We start from the raw sequence: 24,467 nt of genomic DNA, 5'->3' as shown, positions 1-24,467 counted from the left end.
AACCATACTAAAGCATTATCAAGAGAAATGCAAACCTGAGTACATATCAATACTTGAGGTAGAAAAGGCCATCAACGACTTGAAATGTGGAAAGGCAGCTGTAGCAGATAATATTCAACCAGAAATGCTGGCGTATGGAGGTATAAAAGTTTTGCAGTGGCTACACTCCATAATTCAGAGGGTCTGGTCAGAAGGTCGAATTTCAGATGATTGGAATAGAGCACTAATAGTTCCCATGTATAAAAAAAGGAAATAAAGCTGAATGCGAGAATTATAGGGAAATTTCTCTACTAAATGTTCCAGGTAAGATTTATGCAAGCATACTTGAAAAGAGGTTGTGAAACTTGGAAAAGAACATGCTGGGTTCAGGCAAAAAAGAGGTTCAAAAGATATATTTAGGTGATTACACCACATTGTTTATTATTCAGTTATACAAAATACTGAAATAATAGTTCCCGACAAGTTTCGTAAATCGTAGGATTTACATCTTCAGGGGGTAAATAGTATAACTTAAAGTTTAAACAAGAGAATTAATAAATACAAATCATAACCGTCTGGCTATTCATAAACTCAAATAACAGAATGCAGATATAAAATGTTATTGACATTGAACAATACTGGACGATGTCACGTGTTCTTGTTCTCGTTCATACAGTCTGAGCTCAGATTGAGGTAGATTTTTTTATTAGAGCTGACCACACTTGATGGAGAATTAAACCTTGATTTTTATTGCATTGGGTTGGGTTTTTTAGCATATTAGCAGCTTCTTTAAATTTTCTTATATAATTGTTGTTTTCTATGTATGACATCGTCGTATTTTGCCAGAGTACATCATGTCCAGTGGAAGTGGTATGGAAAGCAAGACCCGTTTTTTGTTATCTTTTGTATTGTACGTCTTTTGGTGTTCAGCCATGCGTATTTCTCCAGATCTTGCTGTCTGTCCTACATAGCAAATCCTGCAAGAGCAATGGATTTTGTAAACTCCTGGTTTTTTAAGAGGATGATGAGGTGGTTTTGGTGGATGTAGGAATCTTGAGATTTTTTCCATAGGAAGGCTACTTTTATGTTGTGTTTGTTCATTAATTTGGCTAGCTTATCTGTAACATTTTTGACATAAGGAAGCGAGATTGCATTTTTGTAATCCTGTTTTATTGTGTTGTTAGTTGGAGGCATTTTAAGGATTCTCTTGATAGTTTTTGTTTCATATCCATTCTATTGGAGGATTTGTGTTAAGTATTTTAGTTCTTCATTACATCTTTCTTGTATGCTGGAGATATTGTATGCTCTGTCTCGAAGAGTTTTAATTAAGCTTATTTTTTGTATAGGATGGTGGTGCGAGGTAGGTTGCATTTAGAAATCTTCCAGTGTTTGTCGGCTTCCTATATACTGAGAAGGAGAGTTTACTTTCTTCATTAACTTCTAATAGAATATCAGGAAAAGGAAGTTTTTTATTTTCTTCTTGTTCTAAAGTGAATTTTATGGTGTTGTGCAAATTGTTGAGATAATCTTTGAAATTGATAAGTTCATCTGTTGTTCCATTGAATATGATGGAAATATCGTACACATAGCATAGCTATATTTTTGGTTTTTTATGGTAATTCTTAAGAGCATTGCTTTCAAAAACAAAAACCATCAAGAGAATTCTTAAAATGCCTCCAACTAACAACACAATAAAACAGGATTACAAAAACGCAATCTCGCTTCCTTATGTCAAAAATGTTACAGATAAGCTAGCAAAATTAATGAACAAACACAACATAAAAGTAGCCTTCCTATGGAAAAAATCTCAAGATTCCTACATCCACCAAAACCACCTCATCATCCTCTTAAAAAACCAGGAGTCTACAAAATCCATTGCTCTTGCAGGATTTCCTACATAGGACAGACAGGAAGATCTGGAGAAATACGCATGGCTGAACACCAAACAGACATACAATACAAAAGAGAACAAAAAACAGGTCTTGCTTTCCATACCACTTCCACTGGACATGATGTACTCTGGCAAAAAATGACGATGTCATACATAGAAAACAACAGTTATATAAGAAAATTTAAAGAAGCTGCTAATATGCTAAAAAACCCAACCCAATGCAATAAAAATCAAGGTTTAATTCTCCATCAAGTGTGGTCAGCTCTAATAAAAAATCTACCTCAATCTGAGCTCGGACTGTATGAACGAGAACAAGAACACGTGACATCGTTCAGTATTGTTCAACGTCAATAACGTTTTATATCTGCATTCTGTTATTTGAGTTTATGAATAGCCAGACGGTTATGATTTGTATTTATTAATTCTCTTGTTTAAATTTTAAGTTATACTATTTACCCCCTGTAAAGGGGGTAAATAGTATAACTTAAAGAGATGTAAATCCTATGATTTACGAAACTTGTCGGGAACTATTATTTCAGTATTTTGTATAACTGAATAATAAAAAATGTGGTGTAATCACTGAAATATATCTTTTGAACCAATTAGCCACAGAAGTCTACGCCTGCAAAAAAGAGGTTGTCAAAATCAGATTTTGACAACCTCTTTTTTCAGCTATTTGTCTTTAAGACAAATAGCTGAAATCATGAGAATATGACAAGAGTCTGTACTTTAGTTTGGTAGATATGGAAAAGGCATATGACAAGATCCCTACAGAAAAGCTTTTCAAAATACTACAATTATATGTGGTAAATGGAATATTACACAGAGCAAAACAGTCTATATTTAAGTTGTAAGTCAGCAGTTAGAATCGAAAGGGGTACAGAAACATGGTTTGGGGTAAAATCATGATATTAGAAGTGCAGATATTAAACTTAGCTCTTTGCTTTATGCAGATGATGATGTACTCCTAAACACGTCCATTTCTGAAGTTGCTAAAGGACTAAGACACACATTCTTTTCCTTATTCTGTTCTACATTTATGATGAAGAACTTATTGTGGATGCCTTACCACTTAAGTAGATTAACAAAAAATACACATTTGAAGTGCAGATGATACTGCTGTCAGTGCTGAAAGGCAATGGATGGTCATCAATCAGTATGCCAATAAAAATTTGTGATATAGCAAAGGAGTGAGAATATTAGTGTATATTGGGAAAACTGGCAAAAGAGGAAGTGGTAGACCATCAATGAGATGGATGGATGGATGGATGGTGTGTGTGTGTGGAGTGACTGATCTTCAGAGAGTTGAAGCAGCCAGAAAAGCATACAACAGGCCTGGTGTGGCACATCACTGAGCATCAGAGTGATCATACAGCATCTGTAGATGCCCAGTGAACTATAAAGATTAGGAAAATGCTGATAAAGGCTGCTCTTGAGAAGTAAAAAAAATAACATAACAATGGTGCTTTTTTGCTGCATAAGCAACTGTAAGAAGAATGTGAATATTATGACTGACCTAAAAATTAATTCTGAAATGTTATATTTTCTTCATTTGTGAGGGGTATGAAGTAAAAGTTGTATTAATGCTTCTTGAGAACTAAACCTACATGAAAATTATAAAAGTGAGTTGTGAGGAGGAACTTTACACTTCCTTTCAACTGCAAGAAAAAAGTTGGCTTTTGTTAGGCACATTGTAAGAGGATCAAGTGGGAAAACCTTAAACACAGTGGAGAAAAACCATTCAGAAAAAGAATAACATGAAAACAATGTAATTAGATGATGTACTAATGAAGTGATCTAACATGTTATAATTATGAAAACTGCAATTAGAAAGGCCAAGACCACAAACTCTTCATTACTAAAGATAGCACTGATTAGATTAGCAGTAATTCAAAAATGGCATGAACAGTTCATAATTTATTTTATGGGTGAAATACATATTGCTAAATAAATTTCTTCAAGATAGATAGCAAGTGAATATTAAAGTAAAAAAAAAACAAACTTACTCTTTTTTTTAATTTTTCATTGAGTAATGGCTTGACAATGGCAAAAACAATGTCAAATAAAGCAGGTTCATTTACAATATGGACAGCCTTAAATCTTGCAGGAAATGAATCCTTAAAATAAAAATACAATAGTGAGCAATCCCAAAAGTTTGTAATCATATTATATATATAAGGAGCAGTTTGAAAGCAATGCCTACATTATGATAGCTCCTTACCTAAATTCTTTTGGGTGGGGAGCTATCATAAAAGTAGTGTCTTCAAAACCAGTTTGAAGCCTCGACTTTATTTCCTGTTTCTTTGAAAGACATTTGATCTATTGTACAAGTTTTTCAAAGCTATTGTAGCAAAAACGCTTCAGGTTTTCAAAACCATTTTATCACCTTTGCTTTTATCTGTCTTGTCTGAAAATAGATACCCTTGAAATGTGTCTTCAATTTAGGAAATAACCAACGAAGGTAAGTCTGCTCTATCGCTCTGAATAGCTGAATTCTGAATGCAGTGAGGTGAACACTCAGGTGGAGCCTTACACTGTCAAATTGCAAAACCAATGCCTCTTCCTCAACATGATTAATTTGTTGTTTAAACTTTCTCAAGATGTTTTGCAAATTTACTGCTGTCCCCTTCACTACAAAGTCCTGATGAATGACACTTCGATGTTTCAAAAAGACAGTCAAGCATGCAATTTCTAGTGGGAAGGATGAGTTTTAAACTTCCTGCTCCTCAATGAGGTAAGTAGCAATATTCCATAGACTGAATTTTTATAATGATGGAACTAAATTTCATCCTCAGTCAAAATTTTGTGAAGGAAAGCACTGTCTTCCTTCCTATGGTAATGAAGCACTCAATATGTGCACACTTTACCATAACCAATTCTGTAATATGAACCACACTAATCCAATGTTCAATTTCAGTGATAGTGGGCTAGCTTATTTATTTTTTGTTCTATGATTATTATGATTTATTCTATGATTAAGTGCTCAGCTTTCTGCCTATGGAAATCAGTTGTGGTTTTTGGCTGGCCACTTTGTGATCAATCAAGTAATATCAACTCCATCAAATGATTCTTGTTCTTCAGGTTCAGTGATGTATAGTTTTTTATACTCACATTCAAAGCTGCTTTACATGAAACATAATTGGCAGCAAATTTCAACAGTGCACATTTTCAAGTGTCAAAAAATAATTGATTACTATACACTATTATAAAAATTGGTAAATATGTAAAAGACTCATTTGCTGAATACATAACATGAAAAATATAACAGAACACATGCCACTATGAACTAAACTGTAACTGAGAGACAAAGGAACAAAATAAGATTAGACACGTTTCAAGAAACACTCACCCACTAAGTGTTGTGGGATGTGTGCAGGCATTGTTTTTAAAACACTCCATGTATGTTAAGTCTTAAGAGAATGCTAAGTTAAATAGTCTCCACCCCCTAAAAAAAAAAGGAAAAAAAAAGCAGTTAATAAAAACAATTGTTAATAGATGAATACTTCCCAATATGAAAGAATACTGCTTTCTGCCAGTATTCTTTCCAATATGAAAAAAATTACTGCTCTCTGCCAGTAATTCAGTGGACAATAATTTACACTGATTTGAAATCTTATACCAACATGAAATATTACCATTCAGTACTACAAATATACTTGGCTAGTCTCTATTGCATGAGATGGTTGAGTAGTTGCACTCACTGCTTTATGCAAAGAAGCACTAGCAAGAAAACAAAAATTCTGGTGAAGCATTACAGCTGAGAAATGGCAAAAATTGGCTGGCTACAGGTTCACACAAATTCCTATGTTTGTATATAGGAATAAACAGGAAAGGTGAAGTGACACTAAGATGTTTCTCTTAAAAATTGTTGGTGTGATTGAACTGGATTGGATGATAATAGTAGACCAACAGAAATAGTAATGGATGGGTATGTAAAAGACATTTGCTGCATACAGAACATGAAAAATATAACTGAACACATACCACTATGAACTAAACTAAGGATATGAAGGATAAGAGGAGTACTGTTAATGAAAACAGAGGAATTATGTCCATTCAAATGGTAATGTAAGGGAAAGAGAAGGAAACAGCAGTAATGATTCTGAGGCGATATAATGTGAGACAGACACGATGAGATATTAAGTGGAATGCTACGTAGAAAAAGGAGAAGGTGATAACAATGAAATAATGAATGCAAACTCTTAAGTTTAGCACTTAAGAGTTATCATTATGGGCATCTTTTCAGTATATATTTCTGTATATATATAGAAATATATACTGAACAGCATGAAACCACATCTGGAATAATAAAAAAAACAAATTTCTTAGGTTTTTGAAAGAAAGTTAATATAGATATTGGATTGGCAAATAGGTTCATTCGATTTATGCATTAGTACAAGTTTATGCCACTTTGCCTGTTGCTATTGTTGTGCTACTGCACAATGCTATTGCGCAGTTGAAAGGCAACATTTCGCATAACCTTTCAGTGAATTTTCGTTTGGCCTACTTCAGTTGCGTGTGTGTAACATATTTTTAGAAATGGAAGGAAATAATGTACATTACTGGCATATTTTGCTTTATTTATTTCAAAAAAGGCAAATGAGCTGCAGAGGCCCATAAAAAAAACATGCAGCGTATATGGGGATGGTGCCTTAACAAAACGCGTATGCCAAATTACATTCTGGAGATATCGATGTCAGTGATGCACCTTGTGCCAGTCGCCAGACCGAGGTTGATTTGAGTATTGTGAAGGATATCGTCGACAAACTGTGCGGAAAATTACTGCAGTACTGAAATCCCATACAAGCATTGAAAACCACTTGCACAAGTTGGGATATGTTTCAAAACTCAATGTTTGGGTGCCGTATGAATTGACTGAGGCCAATATGACTGCTCGCATATCCATTTATGATTCGCTGCGACGTCACCAAGAAAACGACCCATTTTTGAAGTAGATGATTACGGGAGATGAAAAATGGGTCGTGTACGATAACGTGGTATAAAAGATCATTGGGGCGCAAGAGTTAACCGCTGCAAACAACCTCGAAAGCAGGATTGCACCCAAAGAAGATCATGCTCTCTGTGTGGTGGGATTATAAAGGTGTTGTCTATTACGAGGTGTTAACATCAGGCAGAACGATAGATTCAAATGTCTATTGCTCACAGTTAATGCGACTGCCCAGTGCAATTAGAACAAAACGTCCTGAATTGGCAAATCAGAAAGGTTGTCTTTCCCCACGACAACGCCAGACCCCATACTTCAAGGATATCTTTTTCTCCAGTTTTCATATCAGCTTTATCATCTCTAATTCCTTTTACAGCACTCTTCAACAACCTCCAGAATATCTCACCACCTTCTTGATATTTTTTTTCTATGTTCTTACCAAAGTCTTTCCATGACTTTTGTTTAGTTAGATTTACACAGTGTTTAGCTTTCTTACATTTGTCTCTGTATTCCCTGAGAGCACAAGCTGACTTATTTGCCAGAAACTTTTGATAGACTTTCTTCTTTTCCTTCACTGCCTCTTTAACTTCCTGTATCCACCATGGAGTTCTGATTTTTCTATCCTTGCAGACAACCTCACCACATGCCTCTCTGACAGAATCAATCAATGTTTTCTTCAGAGCTTGTCACTGAATCTCCAAAGTTTGATTCCTGTTCTCAAACTCTTTCATTTTTTCTTGAATAATGTTTGTATATTTTAGTGTACGGTTCACATCTAAGAGCTGCTCAACTTTTATTCATTTTAAAACTTTCTTACATGTTCTTCTTTTCAATATGAAATTCAATTTTATTCTGCTTAAGACTAAATGGTGATCACTTCCAATTTCAAATCCTCTGTACACTCTAGTGTCCTGCACCAGAGAGAAAACATCACTATCAACAATAATATAGTCAATGAGACTTTTCTTATTCCTTGCCACTTCTCTCCATGTGAATTTGTGCACATTTTTATGTTGGAACATGGTGTTAGTAATAACCAGTCCATGTCCTGAGGAGAAATCCAACAAGTATTTGCCATTATTATTAGCTTTGCTCTTTTCCTCATATTTTCACAAAATATTTTTATATGTCTGACAATCATTTCATACTCTGCTATTTAGATCCTCAACTTTTCCATTTTCATTGTGTCAGTGGCTTTTTCTAAAGCCTCAAAAAATTCTTCCACTTCTAGCTTAGGAGAACCTTCTGTTGGACCATAGGCACAAATAAGTCTCATTATCCAGTTTCCCATTCTGATATTTGCCCACATCACTCTACTTGAAATTGCCTGCCATTCAAGAAGATTAGCCTCATATTTAATGTTGAATACTACAGCTACTCCTTCTTTTCCTTGATTGTCATTGCCTGAATATAAGAACAATCTTTAATAGAATTTAAAATGGCCATACTGAAATCATGTGTAATACAATGTCTTGATATAAGATCTGACACGTCTCTAATTTTTCCCAATAATTTTTTTTTTTTTTTTTTTAATTCTAGCATGTTTCCTGTTCCATCTGTGTCTGTGCCAATTACCACCTTCTATTGCAAGAATAACTTATTCATTTTCCTCTCTAAAATGACAATTCAAGCTCAATTTCCTCTCTAATATATCCAAGTACTGGGGAAATTTTTATCTATATGTTTAGAACTTCACTTGTTCCTCCCTATTTGAAATATCTGTAGAAGCATCTAAAAGAAGACTCACTCTATTAGAGTCTTTGATTTCCATAACTAATTCTTGTTCAATGACAGCAGCAATAAGACAAATAAATTCTTTACATTTCATGTCATTATGGTACTGCTGTACTGGACCTATATCTATATCATGCTTACTTAGAAAAGGCTATCAAGCTTCTGAGTTCAGTAAACTGTTTATTGAATTTAACTATATAATAGGCTGTATTAAAAAAAGCACTTAAAGCATTCAATCATTTTAGGATCCATTTTCCTTTGGTAAACAGCTAGAGGCATGTTTTCTAGGTGATTTATGGCTAAGCCTATGTCATAGTATTTTTTGTGAGAATTGGATCCCTCATGAAACCAAAATGTTTCCACTTTGAAAGGTCCTCAAAAATCCTGGAGCAATCAAGAATTAATGTCAGCAGCCCTATGACATTTTTTACACGTCTGACAAAATGCAACTTTGCCTTTTGTAGCACAATAACATGAATTCCTTGAACTGTTTGTCCTGAAAAGTATATCTTATCTGATTGCTTTTACTTGATGGTACAACAAAACTTGTCCCTTCAGCATTTTTAAAACTTTCTAGTCATTGCACAATTCACCTTCAATTTTGCATCATTTCACAAAACTAAAAAGTGTAATTTGTTTTCTTTCATTTATTGTTCATAATGAAGGGTGAATTTATATAAATCCATAAACAATAATTTAATAGGAAAGAAATAATAAAATTCATGAAAACAACAAGATGGTAGCACTCACTATGGAGATAGAATTGCTTTTCAGATGTACTCAGTTGCATGATCTGATTTTTGACCTGTCTTTGCAAAATGAAAATAAGTGTTAAAAAGCCTTGTCATCATGTAAAATGTTCAAATATATAGTCAAATTTATTGATGTTGTGAACTGTGAAAATAAGCTTCAAATAATACTATATTAGAATTGTGCACCTAGATATACAAGAGCATTTAATTAAAATGTGTGCCAGTTTTAGCTTTTGTGTTATAAGGACAGGATTATTTTATTAATGAAATTATTTAGTGAGAAAAAAAATTTTTTTTTTTTTTTAAATAATGATTGTCTATTACATGTATCATGCATACTGGATATATGTGTAAGATCGATATTGAACTAAATTAATGCATTGATTTGATTATAAAATTTATTTTACTGGAAATTATAACTATTATTTAATTTAAATGAATTCACAGTATAAAAAACTTACTTGTTTTGCTTGAAGTGCACGAGATTTACTGTTTTCAAATAAGGCACTATAACAACATATAGTTGTTATACATATCACGCAATGAATGATCAGAGAGGAAAAACAACCCAATTAAAGAAGGAAAGGTAGGGTCCAAAGATAGCAATCTGCCAAGCAAACTTTGGAAGTGTCAAGAGCAATAGCACAGAGTTCTCTAAACCTTTCCATGATATATATCCAGGTAGTGAAGAAGTTGACTTAATGACTTTCTCTAGTTGGAGAGGCCTAAGATGAGGATAATAGGCTGATAACAGAATTTTATATCATTTTCTTAAAGAACAGACTGGATATTTGCTTCCATGCTGTAGGACAGTGGTTCCCAACTTTTTCAACTTGTGTACCAAGTTGAAAAAGATATATGTCCTTTTAAACCCATTTCTATAAATTGTATCCCTCATTTTTAAAATAGCTGTTTTTAAATACTGACACTTCTGTTCAGTGCCTATCTCAATGTAAAATAGTGGAAATGAGGTAACAAGTTGGAAAATTACTACACTAAAAGTACAAACCACAGATTTAATTTTACAATATTCATAACACTGAAATAAGTATAGCTTCATGTTAAATATTGATAATGATGATCAAGTATTTAACAAACTTTTGATTTATTATTATTAATAATATTTATTTGTGTTATCTGAAAGTCTGTGTTAATTGGTATACAGATCATTAGCCAATTGAAACATTGTTGGTGAGATTGTTGAGCTTGCTTTGATGCACTTAGTTTCTTGAAATCAGGCTCAAAAGATGCAAGATACAGTCTTAAATCCAGACTTGCGTTAAGCTTGTTGCAGTGCTTATTTTTTATGAAGGTGTAAGAAGAAAAAGCTCTCTCTCCACTAGTTTAATATTAGTAAATGGCAAGAGGTATTTGAGTGCCTTCTTGCTGAGCTGTTCGTATTCCTCACTGACATCTACCCAGAAGGTAATAAGATGCTTTCTTTTAAAATCAGAAGTTAAAGAAGAATCGGTTGAAAGTTTGATTAACTGCTCTTTTTCATTGATTGATTGATAGTTTACTTCTTTGAAGAATTCTTCATTGAAGGGATCTGCAATCCCTTCAATGAAGAATTGATTTCTTTTCCACGTTGAGGGAAGTACTTATAAAAGGACACTTTGAGACCTTCCATTCGACTTAAAATATTCTCTTTCATGTTTTGGGATAGGTGCAAGTCATTCTCAGATAAGAAGTTGTGCAGGGTTTCAAAAACAACCTCAGGCTGAATTCTTTCAATACAAGCTTTCCAAAAGTCCAGTTTTTTAATCATGCTGTAGCTGATTAAAAAACTGGACTCAATTTTGTCGATTATTTTGAATATAGTGATTGAACGGCTTTGAAGTCCCAAGTTTGAGATTGTTTATTTCTAGAAAAATATCTGATAAATATGTAAGACTTTGAAGTCAATCATTGTCATGAAACTTTTGAGCAAGATGGAAACGATGGTCTTCAAAAAAAAAAACCTGGACTTCATGTCTAAGTTCAAACAGCCATGTAAGTATTTTACCACGAGATAGTTACCTTACCTCCGTATGCAAAAAGTAATGTGTTCTGAAGGCTGCCCATTTCTTCCCACAGCGCTTAAAACAATCGAGTTTCATGGTTTGAATTAATAAAATTTACAACTTTTACAGCCTTATCAAGAACGTCTTTCAGTTCACTAGGAAGAGGCTTGGGATTCAAGTGTTTGTCTATGAATGCAGCAGTAACTCAATGGTACATGGGGAGCTACTTCCTTAACTCGGCCACATAGGCCTATAAAACAACCAGACAGACTTGGCTCCATCAGTGCATACATCACAACAATTCGACCAACTAATGTCCATTTCAATGAAATAACCATCGATCACATTAAAAAATATCTTTGCCTGTGGTACGCTCTGTCAATGGGTAACAAAGCAATAGGTTTTCCTCAATTTAATTTTCTGTCAAGTACCTCACGTTGACGAGCAAAATAGATGAATCAGCAACATCTACACTTTCATCGACCTGGATGGAAAAGAATTTACTTTTTTTAATTCTATCTACTACTGCAGCTTCAACATCATCAGATATATCCTGAATTCTTCAAGACATCGTATTGTTTGTAAAAGAGATAGTATCGATTTTGTGGACATTTCCCCAAACATACAAAAAACGGCATCCTTAATACAAGGAGAAATTAAATCTTCAGCTATGGTGTAGTTTTTGCCACATTTACCTATGTGATAAGCAATGCGGTAGGAAGCCTCAACTTCATTCTCATAGTCTTTCTTTCTGGACATCACATATGAAGTTACATTTGGACGCTTTTCTAAGCGCTGAAAATAACGTATTTCTTTGTTTTTATACATAGGATGTTTAGTTTCTAAATGTCGCATGAGCAGAGAGGGTTTCATGCAACCGTTGGATAATACTTCCCCACATACAACACACAAAAGGTTAGGATGGTTATCATCCCCTACAAATGAAAACCCATATTTAATATACTCTTCACAGTATATTTCATTTGGAAGTTTATTTTTCACTTGGTTAGACTATAATAAATTTAGTTTAATCCTTTATCCAAGTGTAAGCAAACAAACTGTGTGTCTGAAAATATCTTCAGGACTGGGGTAAGGCAGTGCAGCACCAGGCAACTCCGAGCAAAGGTGGACCAAGCTCTCATCACTCCTTGTCTCAGTATCTCCCATAATGCAAAGCTGCATCTCCTTGCAGACATGTATACTGCTATGCATTAAGGGAAGGGCCACTACCCAGACCGGTTTCAACCTTTATTGAGGTTGAAATTTATTGAGGTCTCATCAGTGGGAGGCAGACTTAACCGTGGAGACACTAAGGCAGAAGCAATAGGAGAGGTCATATTTACCTATGGAGATGTGCTTTGCATTATGGGAGATACTGAGACAAAGAGTGATGAGAGCTTGGTCCACCTTTGCTCGGAGTTGCACTACCTCGGAGATGCTGTAGGATGTATGACAGCTGAGCATAAAAAAGCAGAGAAAATACAGGCTGGGTCCTGATACCATCTTATATGGTCTATATCATTAGGACCTGAAGGCTTTTTGGTATCTAAGTTTCAAGAGGCTTCTGTTTGCTTTCTGGCAAAAGACTACAGAACAGCCCCATCGGCAAAACTTGTTGGTATTAGATGTTTATAAATCATGGTCAATTACATCTCAATATATATTTCATTTTAATTATATGCTTGAATGACCAAATATAATCTAAACAATGAACAAATTCTATGATGATATGAAGCAAAAGGTATGTTATTTTGAGAAACTCAAATGTAAAAAAGCCTGACTTCTAAACCATTTAACTTTCTTAAAAGGATGCAGAAACTTTAACATTATTCCCAAGTTTTTAACATTTAAAGAACAATTTCACTCAAGAAGAACAAAACGAATATATACTAAGGGATCCCTGGCCTTATTACATGAAAGAATACAACACGTCAGATTTGAACTTAACAGAATAGACCTTTCGTGCTTCTGACTTTTTGAAGTTATTTCTAATAACATAGAGAGCAACTTATGGACACTTCTAGATAAGATGATTTACAACAGTTTCAACAAAGACTACAGGAGTCATCATGTAATGGCAGGAGATGATTTGCATTCTTCATCTATGCAGGAACTAGAGAAGAATAATGCCAAGAGGCCAGCTTTGTTTACAGGTATTGTTATACAGTAGTGCCATCTGAATGAGAGAAGAACTTAATGGTCTGTGCAAGGGATCAGAAGCCATGACTGCCATTTGTGCAAACTGTCTATTACACAGACCCTTGATTCTCTTGATCTCATTTTTAATGTTGATGAGACTGGGCTCTACTGGAAAAAATTGCCATCATGCACCTTCATTTCCTGTGAAGAACGTTCTGCTCCAGCTGCAAAAGATAAACTTACGCTTTTGTTGGGTTCAAATGTCTATGGAACTTCGAAGCTTAAACCAATGTTGTGTACCATTCACAAATACCACGCACCTTCAAGGGTCTAAAAGCCATGCTGCCAGTCTATTGGAAATGGAACGAGAAAGCTTAGGTTACACAAGACATTTTTATAGATTGGTACACAAATTATTTTTGACCTACCGTGCTTCGCTTCTATAAAGAAAATGATTTGCCAGCCAAGGCATTGCTTCTCTTGGATAATGCCCCTGGACATCCTCAAAACCTTGCTTAAGTAAGAACACCATTGGATGTCAAGGTTGTTTACATGCTCCCAAACACAACATCGCTTTTGCAACCGATGGATCAGGAAAGAGGTGCTTAAGGGTCAAAGCTGTATAACTGAGAGGAGACCTCCACATAGCCTTTAAAGGAATGTGGAGAACCGACCAGGACTTCTGACCTAATGTCCAATTCTCACCTTCTCATGGTGCACCCTGTTGGGTATCTACCTGGATAGTGAACAAACGAGGATGGGCTGGCAATTTGGGATTTAGTCGACCAAATTGCATTCCTATTGGTTAAACCAAAATACAAAATGATGGTACAACATGACAAAATTTCATGCCGCTGGGGTTTCGCCCGGTTAAACAAGGCCCCATGTTGTTTTCGCCAGGGAAACAGCGAAAAGTCAGCTACTGGATCAAATCTGAAAACACACCCCAACTCAACATCACCAGAGTTAAAGATCGTTACTATCAACATAAGAAGCCTGAATGGCAAAGAAATGGAGCTAGCTGAGGAATTAGATAAGTACCAGATCGACATAATAGGGGTGACTGAAAACAAAAAAGACAAAAACTGGCAAGATCTTTCTGAGCAATAAATACAAAATGTTATATTCAGGCAATGACAATCAAGGAAAAGAACGAGTAGCCATAGTATTCAACACAAAATACGAGGCTCATCTTCTTGAATGGCAGGCAGTGTCAAGTAGAGTGATTTGGGCAAATATCAGAATGGGGAACTAGACAATGAGACTTATTTGTGCTTATGGTCCCACAGAAGGTTCTACTAAGGTAGAAGTGGAGGAATTTTTTAAGGCTCTAGAGAAAGCTACTGACATAATGAAAAAAGAAAAGTTGGTCCTTATTGGGGATCTAAATAGCAGAGTAGGAAGTGATTGTCAGACATACAAAATTGTTTTGGGAAAATTTGGAGAAAAGAGCAAAGCTAATAATAATGGCAAATACCTGTAGGATTTCTGCTCAGGACATGGACTGGTTATTAAGGGTCAAAGCTGTATAACTGAGAGGAGACCTCCACATAGCCTTTAAAGGAATGTGGAGAACCGACCAGGGCTTCTGACCTAATGTCCAATCCTCACCTTCTCGTGGTGCACCCTGTTGGGTATCTACTTTGATACTGAACGAACGAGGATGGGCTGGCAATTTGGGATTTAGCCGACCAAATTGTATTCTTATTGGTTAAACCAAAATAAAAAATGATGGTACAACATGACAAAATTTCATGCCGGCTGGGGCGTCGCCCGGTTAAACAAGGCCCCCGTTGTTTTCGCCAGGGAACCAGGGTGAACAGCGAAAAGTCAGCTACTGGAACAAATGATGATAAAGGTGAAATGAAAGCAGGAGAAAGAGATATCCTTGAAGTATGGAGTGGTTGCTTTGAGGAACTGCTGAATGAGGCAAGCAGTGATGACGGCACAGTGATAAAAAGCACTGACCGGGCATGCAGTCAGGAGTACATATCCATACTTGAGGTCGAAGGGGCCATCAAAGGCTTGAAATGTGGAAAGGCAGCAGGAGTAGATGATATTCGACCAGAAATACTGAAGTATGGTGGTATAAGAGTCTTACAGTGGCTGCACTGCATAGTTCGGAGAGCCTGGACAGAGGGACGAGTTCCCGATGATTGGAGTGGAGCTCTCATAGTGCCCATATATAGGGAGGGAAATAGGACTGAATGTGAGAATTACAGAGGTATTTCCCTACTGAGTGTTCCTGGCGGGATCTGTGCGGGTATGCTTGAGAGGCGGTTGAGAGGAGTTGTGGAGGAGGGGCTTGGTGAAGAGCAGGCTGGATTCGGGCCAAATGGAGGCTGTCGGGATCAGATCTTCACTTTACGACAAATGGTCGAGAGAGCATGGGAGTATAGCAAAGATCTGTATTTAAGTTTTGTCGATTTGGAAAAGGCATATGACAGGGTGCCAGGAGAGAAGCTATTCAGTGCGCTGCAGTTATATGGTGTCAATGGGGCATTATGTCAAGCAATACTTGGTCTTTGTTTGAGTTGTGGGTCAGCAGTTGGAATTGAAGGAAGTACAGGAAGATGGTTTAATGTTGGATCTGGTGTGAGACAGGGATGTACATTGTCCCCTCTGTTATTCATTGTCTATATGGATCACATTATGAAGGAATGTGGTATTAAACCTGATATCAAGATTGGAGATGTTAATGTCAGCTCTTTGCTTTATGCGGATGATGTTATACTTCTAAATAAATCCGCTACAAGTCTGCAGGATTCTCTGACTAAATTGAATAGCTGTTGTAATAGATATGGTATGAAGGTCAGCGATGGAAAGACAAAGACAATGAAAATAGGCAGAATCATTGAAAATGTCAACTGTGTTGTGAATGGAGAACCTGTGGAACAAGTGGAGCATTTCAGCTGCTTAGGCACGGTTTTTACTGAAGATGGTAAACTAAATATAGAAATAGACAACAGAATCAGCAAAGCTGGTATCGTGGGAGGTCAATTGAATAAATTCATATGGAATAAGAAAGAAATTAGTCGGAACACTAAATTAGCTGTATACAAGACTGTGTTCAAACCAATTTTAACTTATGGATCTGGGAGCTGGGTCGGAAGTAGAGCACTTGACCAAGGACTGGAGACCGCAGATATGAGAGTCCTGAGAAAGATTAGAGGAGTGAACAGATGGCATCAATGGCAATATCATATTAAAAATGAGGATGTTGGGAGGGAACTTGACATTGTCAGCATCCAGGAGTGCGTTAGCAGAGCTGATCTCAGATGGTATGGTCACTTAGGTGGAATGGGAGAGGAAGGATTGGCAAAACAGGTGTTCTCTGCCGGGTTGGCAGGAAAACGACCCAGAGGAAGACCAGGATATAGGTGGATTGATACGGTACAAAGTGCCTTAGACGATAGAAATATAACATCTGATAATGTTGGAGTCTTGACAAGTAACAGACTGATTTGGAGGAAAATTGTAGATAGGAAGTTAGTAATGATGTAATTTTTCATGTAGTACTGTCATATCCTGTACACCCCTTGAGGGTACATAGCAGGAATTTGATGATGATGATGATGATGTTCCTACATAAAAATGTGCACAAATTCACATGGAGAGAAGAGGCAAGAAAAAAAAAAAAGTCTCATTGACTATGTTATTGTTGATATTGATGTTTTCTCCCTGGTGCAGGACACCGGTGTACAGAGGATCTGAAATTGGAAGTGATCACTATTTAGTTTTGAGCAGGATAAAATTGAATTTCATATTGAAAAGAATGACATATAAGAAAGTTTTAAAGCGAATAAAAGTTGAGCAGCTCTCAGATGTGAACTGTAGACTAAAATATACAAAGATTATTGAAGGAAAAATGAAAGAGTTTGAGAACAACAACCAAACCTTGGAGATTCAGTGGCAAGCCTTGAAGAAAACCCTGATTGATTCAGCTAGAGAGGCATATGGTGAAGTTGTCTGCAAGGATAGAAAAATTAGAACTTCATGGTGGACACAGGAAGTTAAAGAAGTGGTGAAGGAAAAGAAGAAAGCATATCAAAAGTTCCTGGAAAATAAGTCAGCTTGTGCTCTTAGAGAATACAGACACAAATGTAAGAAAGCTAAACAGTGTGTAAAACTAGCTAAACAAAAGTCATGGGAGGACTTTGGCAAGAACATAGAAAATATCAAGAAGGTGGCAAAATATTCTGGAGGCTGTTGAAGTAGCTTAGGAATGGAGGAAAGAGTGCTCTAAAAGGAGTTAGAGATGACAAAGGTGAAATAAAAACGGGAGAAAAAGATATCCTTGAAGTATGGAATAATTACTTTGAAAATTTGCTAAATGAAACAAGCAGTGATGACAGCACAGTGATAAAAAACTCTGACCGGGCATGCAGTCAGGAGTACATATCCATACTTGAGGTCGAAGGGGCCATCAAAGGCTTGAAATGTGGAAAGGCAGCAGGAGTAGATGATATTCAACCAGAAATGCTGAAGTATGGTGGGATAAAAGTCTTACAGTGGCTGCACTGCATAGTTCAGAATGCCTGGACAGAGGAACGAATTCCAGACGATTGGAGTAGAGCTCTCATAGTACCCATATATAAAAAAGGAAATAAAACGAATGTGAGAATTACAGAGGTATATATCCCTACTGAGTGTTCCTGGTAAGATATATGCAAGTATACTTGAGAAACGGTTGCAAAGAATTGTGGAAGAAAAGCTTGGTGAAGAACAAGCTGGATTCAGGTCAAATAGAGGCTGTCAGAATCAGATCTTCACTTTAAGACAAATAGGGGAGAAATCATGGGAATATAACAAAGATCTGTATTTAAGTTTTGCCGATTTGGAAAAGGCATATGACAAGGTGCCAAGCGAGAAGCTATTCAACATGCTACAGTTATATGGTGTCAATGGAGCATTATATCAAACAATACTTAGTCTTTATTTGAGTTGTAAGTTAGTAGTTAGAATTGAAGGAAGTACAGGAAGATGGTTTAATGTTAAATCTGGTGTGAGACAAGGATGTACATTATTCCCTCTGTTATTCATTATCTATATGGATCACATTATGAAGGAAAGTGGTATTAAACATGATATCAAAATTGGAGATGTTTGCTTTATGCGGCTGATGTTATACTTCTAAATAAATCCGCTACAAGTCTGCAAGATTCTCTGACTAAATTGAATAACTGTTGTAACAGATATGGTATGAAGGTCAGCAATAAAAAGACAAAGGCAATGAAAATAGACAGAATCATTGAAAATGTCAACTGTGTTGTGAATGGAGAACCTGTGGAACAAGTAAAACATTTCAGCTACTTAGGCACGATTTTTAGTGAAGATGGTAAATTAAATATGGAAATAGACAACAGAATCAACAAAGCTGGTATGGTAGGAAGTCAAATGAATAAATTCATATGGAATAAGAGAGAAATTAGTCGGAACACTAAATTAGCTGTGTACAAGACAGTGTTCAAACCAGTTTTAAGTTATGGATCTGAGAGCTGGGTCAGAAGTAAAACACTTGACCAAAGACTAGAGACCAGAGATATAAGAGTCCTGAGAAAGATTAGCGGTGTGAACAGATAGCATTAATGGCAACATCATATTAAAAACGAGAATATTAGAAAATAACTTGACATTGTCAGCATCCAGGAATGCATTAGCAGAGCTAATCTCAGGTGGTATGGTCACTTAAACAGAATGGGCGAGGAAAGATTAGCAAAACAAGTGTTCTCTGCCAGGTTGGCAGGAAAACGACCCAGAGGAAGACCAAGATATAGGTGGATTGATATGGTACAAAGTGCCTTAGATGATAGATATATAAGATCTGATAATGTTGGAGTCTTGACTAGTAACAGACTGATTTGGAGGAAAATTGTAGATAGGAAGTTAGTAATGATGTAAATTTTTCATATAGTATTATCATATCCTGTACACCCTTTGAGGGTACATGGCATGAATTTGATGATGATGAATCAGGAAATTATATCAATCTTCAAAGCCTATTACCTCCATATAACATTTATGGAAATGGTAAGAGTCTTGAACATTTCAGGAAAAACTATTAGACTATCGGCGGTCATTCGATATTTTGAAGGGAATTAAGAAAATGAAGTGTCAGCAAAGTGTTTAAAAGGAGCATGGCAAAAACTTCTTCCAGCATTTATGCATGACTTCGAGGAATTAGAGCAAGAGGAGAATGTTATTGAAAATGTTATCAAGCTTGCGCAAAAGGTAGGATTGGATGATATTGCAGCTGAAGATGTGACAGAAGTCTTATAGAGCCATGATAAACTGCTTTCCAATGAAGTCTTAAAAGAATTAGCCAAAAAATTAAGTCAACATCCAAAGGAGGAGAAAGAAAACGAAGAAAGTCCTCTGAGAGATATAAAAACAGCTGATTTACAGCTTATCCTTGTAAGCATAGAGACTGACCAATGAACTCTGTGAAATGGACCACGATTGGGAATTGAGTGCGAACGAAAAAGGAACGTAATCGCATTTATTCGACCTTACACTGAACTCCTTAAAGATATAAAATCTTAGGCAGTTAACACTGGATACTTTATTCAAAAAAAAAAAAAAAAAAAACATGCAGGTGATCTGAAACCAGGAACTTCAATGTTGGTGTAGAAATAGAAATATGTAATATCTTTTCGAAGTTTCATTTTTTTTTTTTTTGTATATAATTTTGCTTTGTTTTCGTTATTAATAATTTTATTTTAACAAATATATATGTATGTATTACAGATATGTCATGTGCATATTTTTTGAATGTGTGGAATATAACTTTGTACCTCCCATTAAAATTGGGTTCATTTTACGCTGATTCGGTTTATGCCCGTTTTTTCAGGAACAGAAGTGAGGCATAAACTGAGGGCTGCCTGTACTTCTACTTCTACGAAACAGCTGTCCCAGTTATTTACATAATCAACGCAGGTTTGGTAAAATTTATGAATTGCATCTTTAAATATGTTGGCATTAATATTCAATTCACAAAATAAAGGGCAGAAAAGTGAAATAAAGGACTGTCCTCTTAAAGGACATATGGTCACTGTAATTATATGGCATGTTTCAATTCGGGGAAGAATTTTATTTGAAGTTAGTCTTTGTGATCTCTCATAATGACATCGAGAATTTCAAATGCAATAAAACAAACACTTATTTCATGTAATTGAAAAATTGGACAACAGTTTTTAGTTAGATATCGTGTTTCAGTGCAACCATATGGTTGCACTGAAACACGTGGTTTTATTACACAGACTGCAAGCAAAACAAGTGGTTTTATTGTATTCCTGAATAAGGCACAGAGGCTTTTGCAGTCTGTGTAATTTATTTCTCAACAAACAGTGATTCATTAGTTAGTGCAGTTTTTATTCCAGCTGTCCATCTGCAATATAATGGCTTTGGGGAGGGCATGTTTTTAACCAAGGGGGAGCGAGTTATTATCGCCTTGACGTGAACTGTGCAAGCATTTTTCGTGTGCGAGGTAATATGCAAAACTTTCTGATGTATTTTTTCGTAAAGTAAAATCAGGGGTGCGAGTTATACGTGAGGGCAAGTTACATTCGAGTAAATACGGTAAGGATTTTGCCGACAAGTTGAGCTTCCCCTGCTCAATTGATTTCTATGGTGAGTTACAATGCATAAATTTTTTTTTTCAAACGAAAATTAAATTTAATTTAATAATACAATAATGAATTTTACACTAAATAATATTATAAATTTATATATAAATAAATAATATAAATAAAATAAACTATTATTTATAAAATTATAAATAATTATTTATAAAATATTATATATCATCATCATCAAATTCCTGCCATGTACCCTCAAGGGGTGTACAGGATATGATAGTACTACATGAAAAATTTACATCATTACTAACTTCCTACCTACAATTTTCCTCCAAATCAGTCTGCTACTTGTCAAGACTCCAACATTACCAGATCTTATATTTATATATATTTATAATAATATTATATATTATTATAAATTAATTAATAGATTTTCTATTAATTTTTCCCCTACTAAAAACTGCCTGGCATGTCATCAACTTGATTTGTAAATTTTTGGCACGTGCCTGCATATCAGCAGCTTGATTTGTAAACTTTTGGCATGCGCACATAAAAAGGTTTGCCACCACTGGCCTATCACATGTCACATCTCCAATTTGGAAGAATGAAATGTAAAAACTGATCAAAGAATTCTTAACTGCATCACGCAACCTATACTTGTGTCTTCTGGTTCTTTTTTTCCTTCCATGTTGACTTTAAATACTCATTTCACTATTCTTTTCTCTCTCATTCTGTTTAATGGATTACATCATCTGCTTGGCTTACACACCATACATTAGAAGTTTTTTCCCACTTGGATAGACTATAATAAATTTAGTTTAATCCTTTATCCAAGTGTAAGCAAACAAAGTTTGCACGCCTGAAAGGAAAAAACTTCCAACATCTTTCTCTAAATCCAGAGTAACTGATGAGAATCAACAGTTCAAAACAGCTATTAGGCCAGTGAAGCCATAATCATAAGCACTAATAAAATGTAAACATATGAGCTTATGGACAGTGTTCATTATAATCTAATACTAAAGCAACTCCAATGGAAAAGGTTGCATTCTTGAAATATTTGACTATAAAAGAATAATGGATTTTTAATATCTTTTCATTTAACTGTTTTTCTTACTTTATTTTAAAATTAAAAAATTTTAGCAATTATATTTTATTCATATTGATTCAAAATATCACAATGAAATTTATGAACTAACACCATTATGGTAAAGTGTCTTTGTATTCTTTGCTATTTATTAGAACAAAATGCCTTATTTGTGTTAATCTTAAAGACATCTCTTCAAGATGGTAAACACATTATTCTTTCGATGCTACCTGAAAATGATATGCCGATCTGAAAGTCTCATACAGCACTGTGATGTTACTAAACTGTATGAGCAGAACATGATAAATGTGTTCAAGAAAAAAGTTTTATAAAAAGATTCTTCGAGTTAAACAAAATATTTAAAAAAATATTCTGTTTTAAAAAACAGAATTTTTTTAAAAATTGTATGGTATAAAAATTTCAGCAGTAATTTTCATGACCAACAATGCTCTGCTTGCACCATTAATGGTAGTAACACATTTAAATATTTCAGTAGTAAGTTATTTGAATATTACTTACTAGGTGTCACTTACTTGAGCTATAGATACTATGCGATAAGCATGACTTGGAGTGAAATGTCGTATGTGATGTAACCCAAGATTTTTCATATCTAGTATAGCTACAACCCCATTAATTTGGGTTACTGGATCATCTATTGCCTTTTCAAGGCACATTATGTTGGCACGGAAAAGTTCATCTGCTGAAAACCTTGAAGGATCCCACATACCTTGGAAGAAAAAAAAAGCCCATAAATGTGTATGCATTTTCACTGTACTTTACACACATGTATATTACTTAAAAAACATTGATAACATTAATACAATATGACAAAAACAATGTGATAACCAAGAAGCATCTGCAAATAAAGTCATTAGAGAAATTGACAGGTTTGAATAAAAAGAAAAAGTAAACAACAGATGTATATCATTGTCCTGTCGTTTTTAATATTTATAATTGATGTTATAAGAATGGCTGACTTACATATGATACAGCAGGAATTAAGATTAGAAGCAGAAATGCAAAATAATACAATCTTTATGGCAGAAAATAAGGAAGATGTAATAGCTGATTCCATTAACTGTTGTTGTTACATGCCATCCAGTCATTTTTGACTTTGGATGATCTTGTGAACAAAAGCTCGCTCAATCTCAATCAGTCTCTTGTCTTTTCTCAGCAGTTGTAAGTTCCTTTATGTTGTCTATCCAACTCATTTGTGGTCTTCCTCTCCTTCTCATGCCCTCAACTTCCCAAACATAACTGCCTGGCCCAATGATTCATCTGCTCGCATATTGCCTCTAAGGAGCATTCTGTCTTTATACTTTCTAAAACCTTCTTATTAGACATTGTTGCAGTCCTATTGGGATTCTTAATAGTCTCCTCCATGCCCATAATTCAAATGAATCAATTCACTTTCTTTCTTCTTAATGATCCAGCTTTCACAATTCTAACTTCTGTGGTCTTACTAACACCTGTATCTCTCATAATGTCAGGTTTAACCTAGCCACCCCCCCCCCCCCCACCAAGGCTATCCTCCTTTTAATTTCATCTTCACATTGAACATTACGTCTTATTCTGGACCAAAGTAAATCACAACTTTCAATGACCTCTATTCTATCTCCAATCATAAATTCATCTAAACTCACATTCATCCAACAAGCCCAGGCTTTGTTGCTTTTCCTCTTAACCAATAAATTAAACCATTCCAGCTTTTCCTTAGTTTATGCTATAAGGGCTGCATCATCTGCATATCTTAAATTATTCATTTTTCTGATACGAGTCTTAATTCTTGCTGGATCTTTGTCTAAGTTAGCTATTTTTATAATATATTCAATATAAATATTAAAAAGATAGGGTAACAGTATCTCCAAAGTTTCAACAGTTTCTCCAAAGACTGTTTTTAATGAAGCATCTAGGTTGTCATAAAGCTCTCTTAAGAGAAATTAGAATACCTGAGCATCTAATCATCTCATTACATTCCACAGTCTGTTATGATTCTACACAATCAAAAGCTTTCTTTTTTATAATCAATAAAACAGATGAACACATACTTTTGAAATTCTCTTGTTCTTTCCATAATTCATCTCATGTGTCTAGTTCCTTTACCTCTCCTAAAGCCTGCCTCTTCTTGTATTTCTCTATTCAAATATACCTCAAGCCTTTGTTGCATCACTTTCAGCATAACTTTACTTGAATGTGAAATTAAAATGATGGTTCTGTAATTTGTGCAATCTCTGTGGTTCGATTTTTTTTTAGAACTGGCACGAATACTGATGTTTTCCAATCTCTAGGCCAGTGTATTTTCTTCCAAATCTGTTGACAAATTTCAGTTAATACACTCAGCTACTTCATCCCCAGCTACTCGC

At 35.2% G+C, this 24,467-nt stretch overlaps 1 protein-coding gene across 2 annotated transcripts in view; it reads right to left on the bottom strand.

Annotated features, from left to right (window-relative positions):
* LOC150106995 (alpha-tocopherol transfer protein-like) overlaps positions 1–24,467 on the bottom strand; it is a 67,804-nt gene that overhangs the window by 18,850 nt on the left and 24,487 nt on the right. Inside the window, exons 3-4 of one of the 2 annotated variants that reach the window (XM_090392867.1) lie at positions 22,638–22,831; positions 3,877–3,987 (exon numbers count right to left, since the gene is read on the bottom strand). In XM_090392867.1, the coding sequence (XP_090248993.1) occupies positions 3,877–3,987; positions 22,638–22,831 (305 nt within the window). The remainder of the gene's footprint in view (positions 1–3,876; positions 3,988–22,637; positions 22,832–24,467) is intronic. The other variant, XM_090392869.1, reaches the window with a different exon arrangement.

Source organism: Typopeltis vanoorti, chromosome 5 (genome assembly GCF_054136105.1).
Source record: "Typopeltis vanoorti isolate ZY-2024b chromosome 5, IOZ_Tvanoo_1.0, whole genome shotgun sequence".
Lineage (NCBI taxonomy): Eukaryota > Metazoa > Arthropoda > Arachnida > Uropygi > Thelyphonidae > Typopeltis > Typopeltis vanoorti.
The sequence above is the reverse complement of the archived record's forward strand: the minus strand, read 5'-3'. Positions and strand labels throughout refer to the sequence as shown.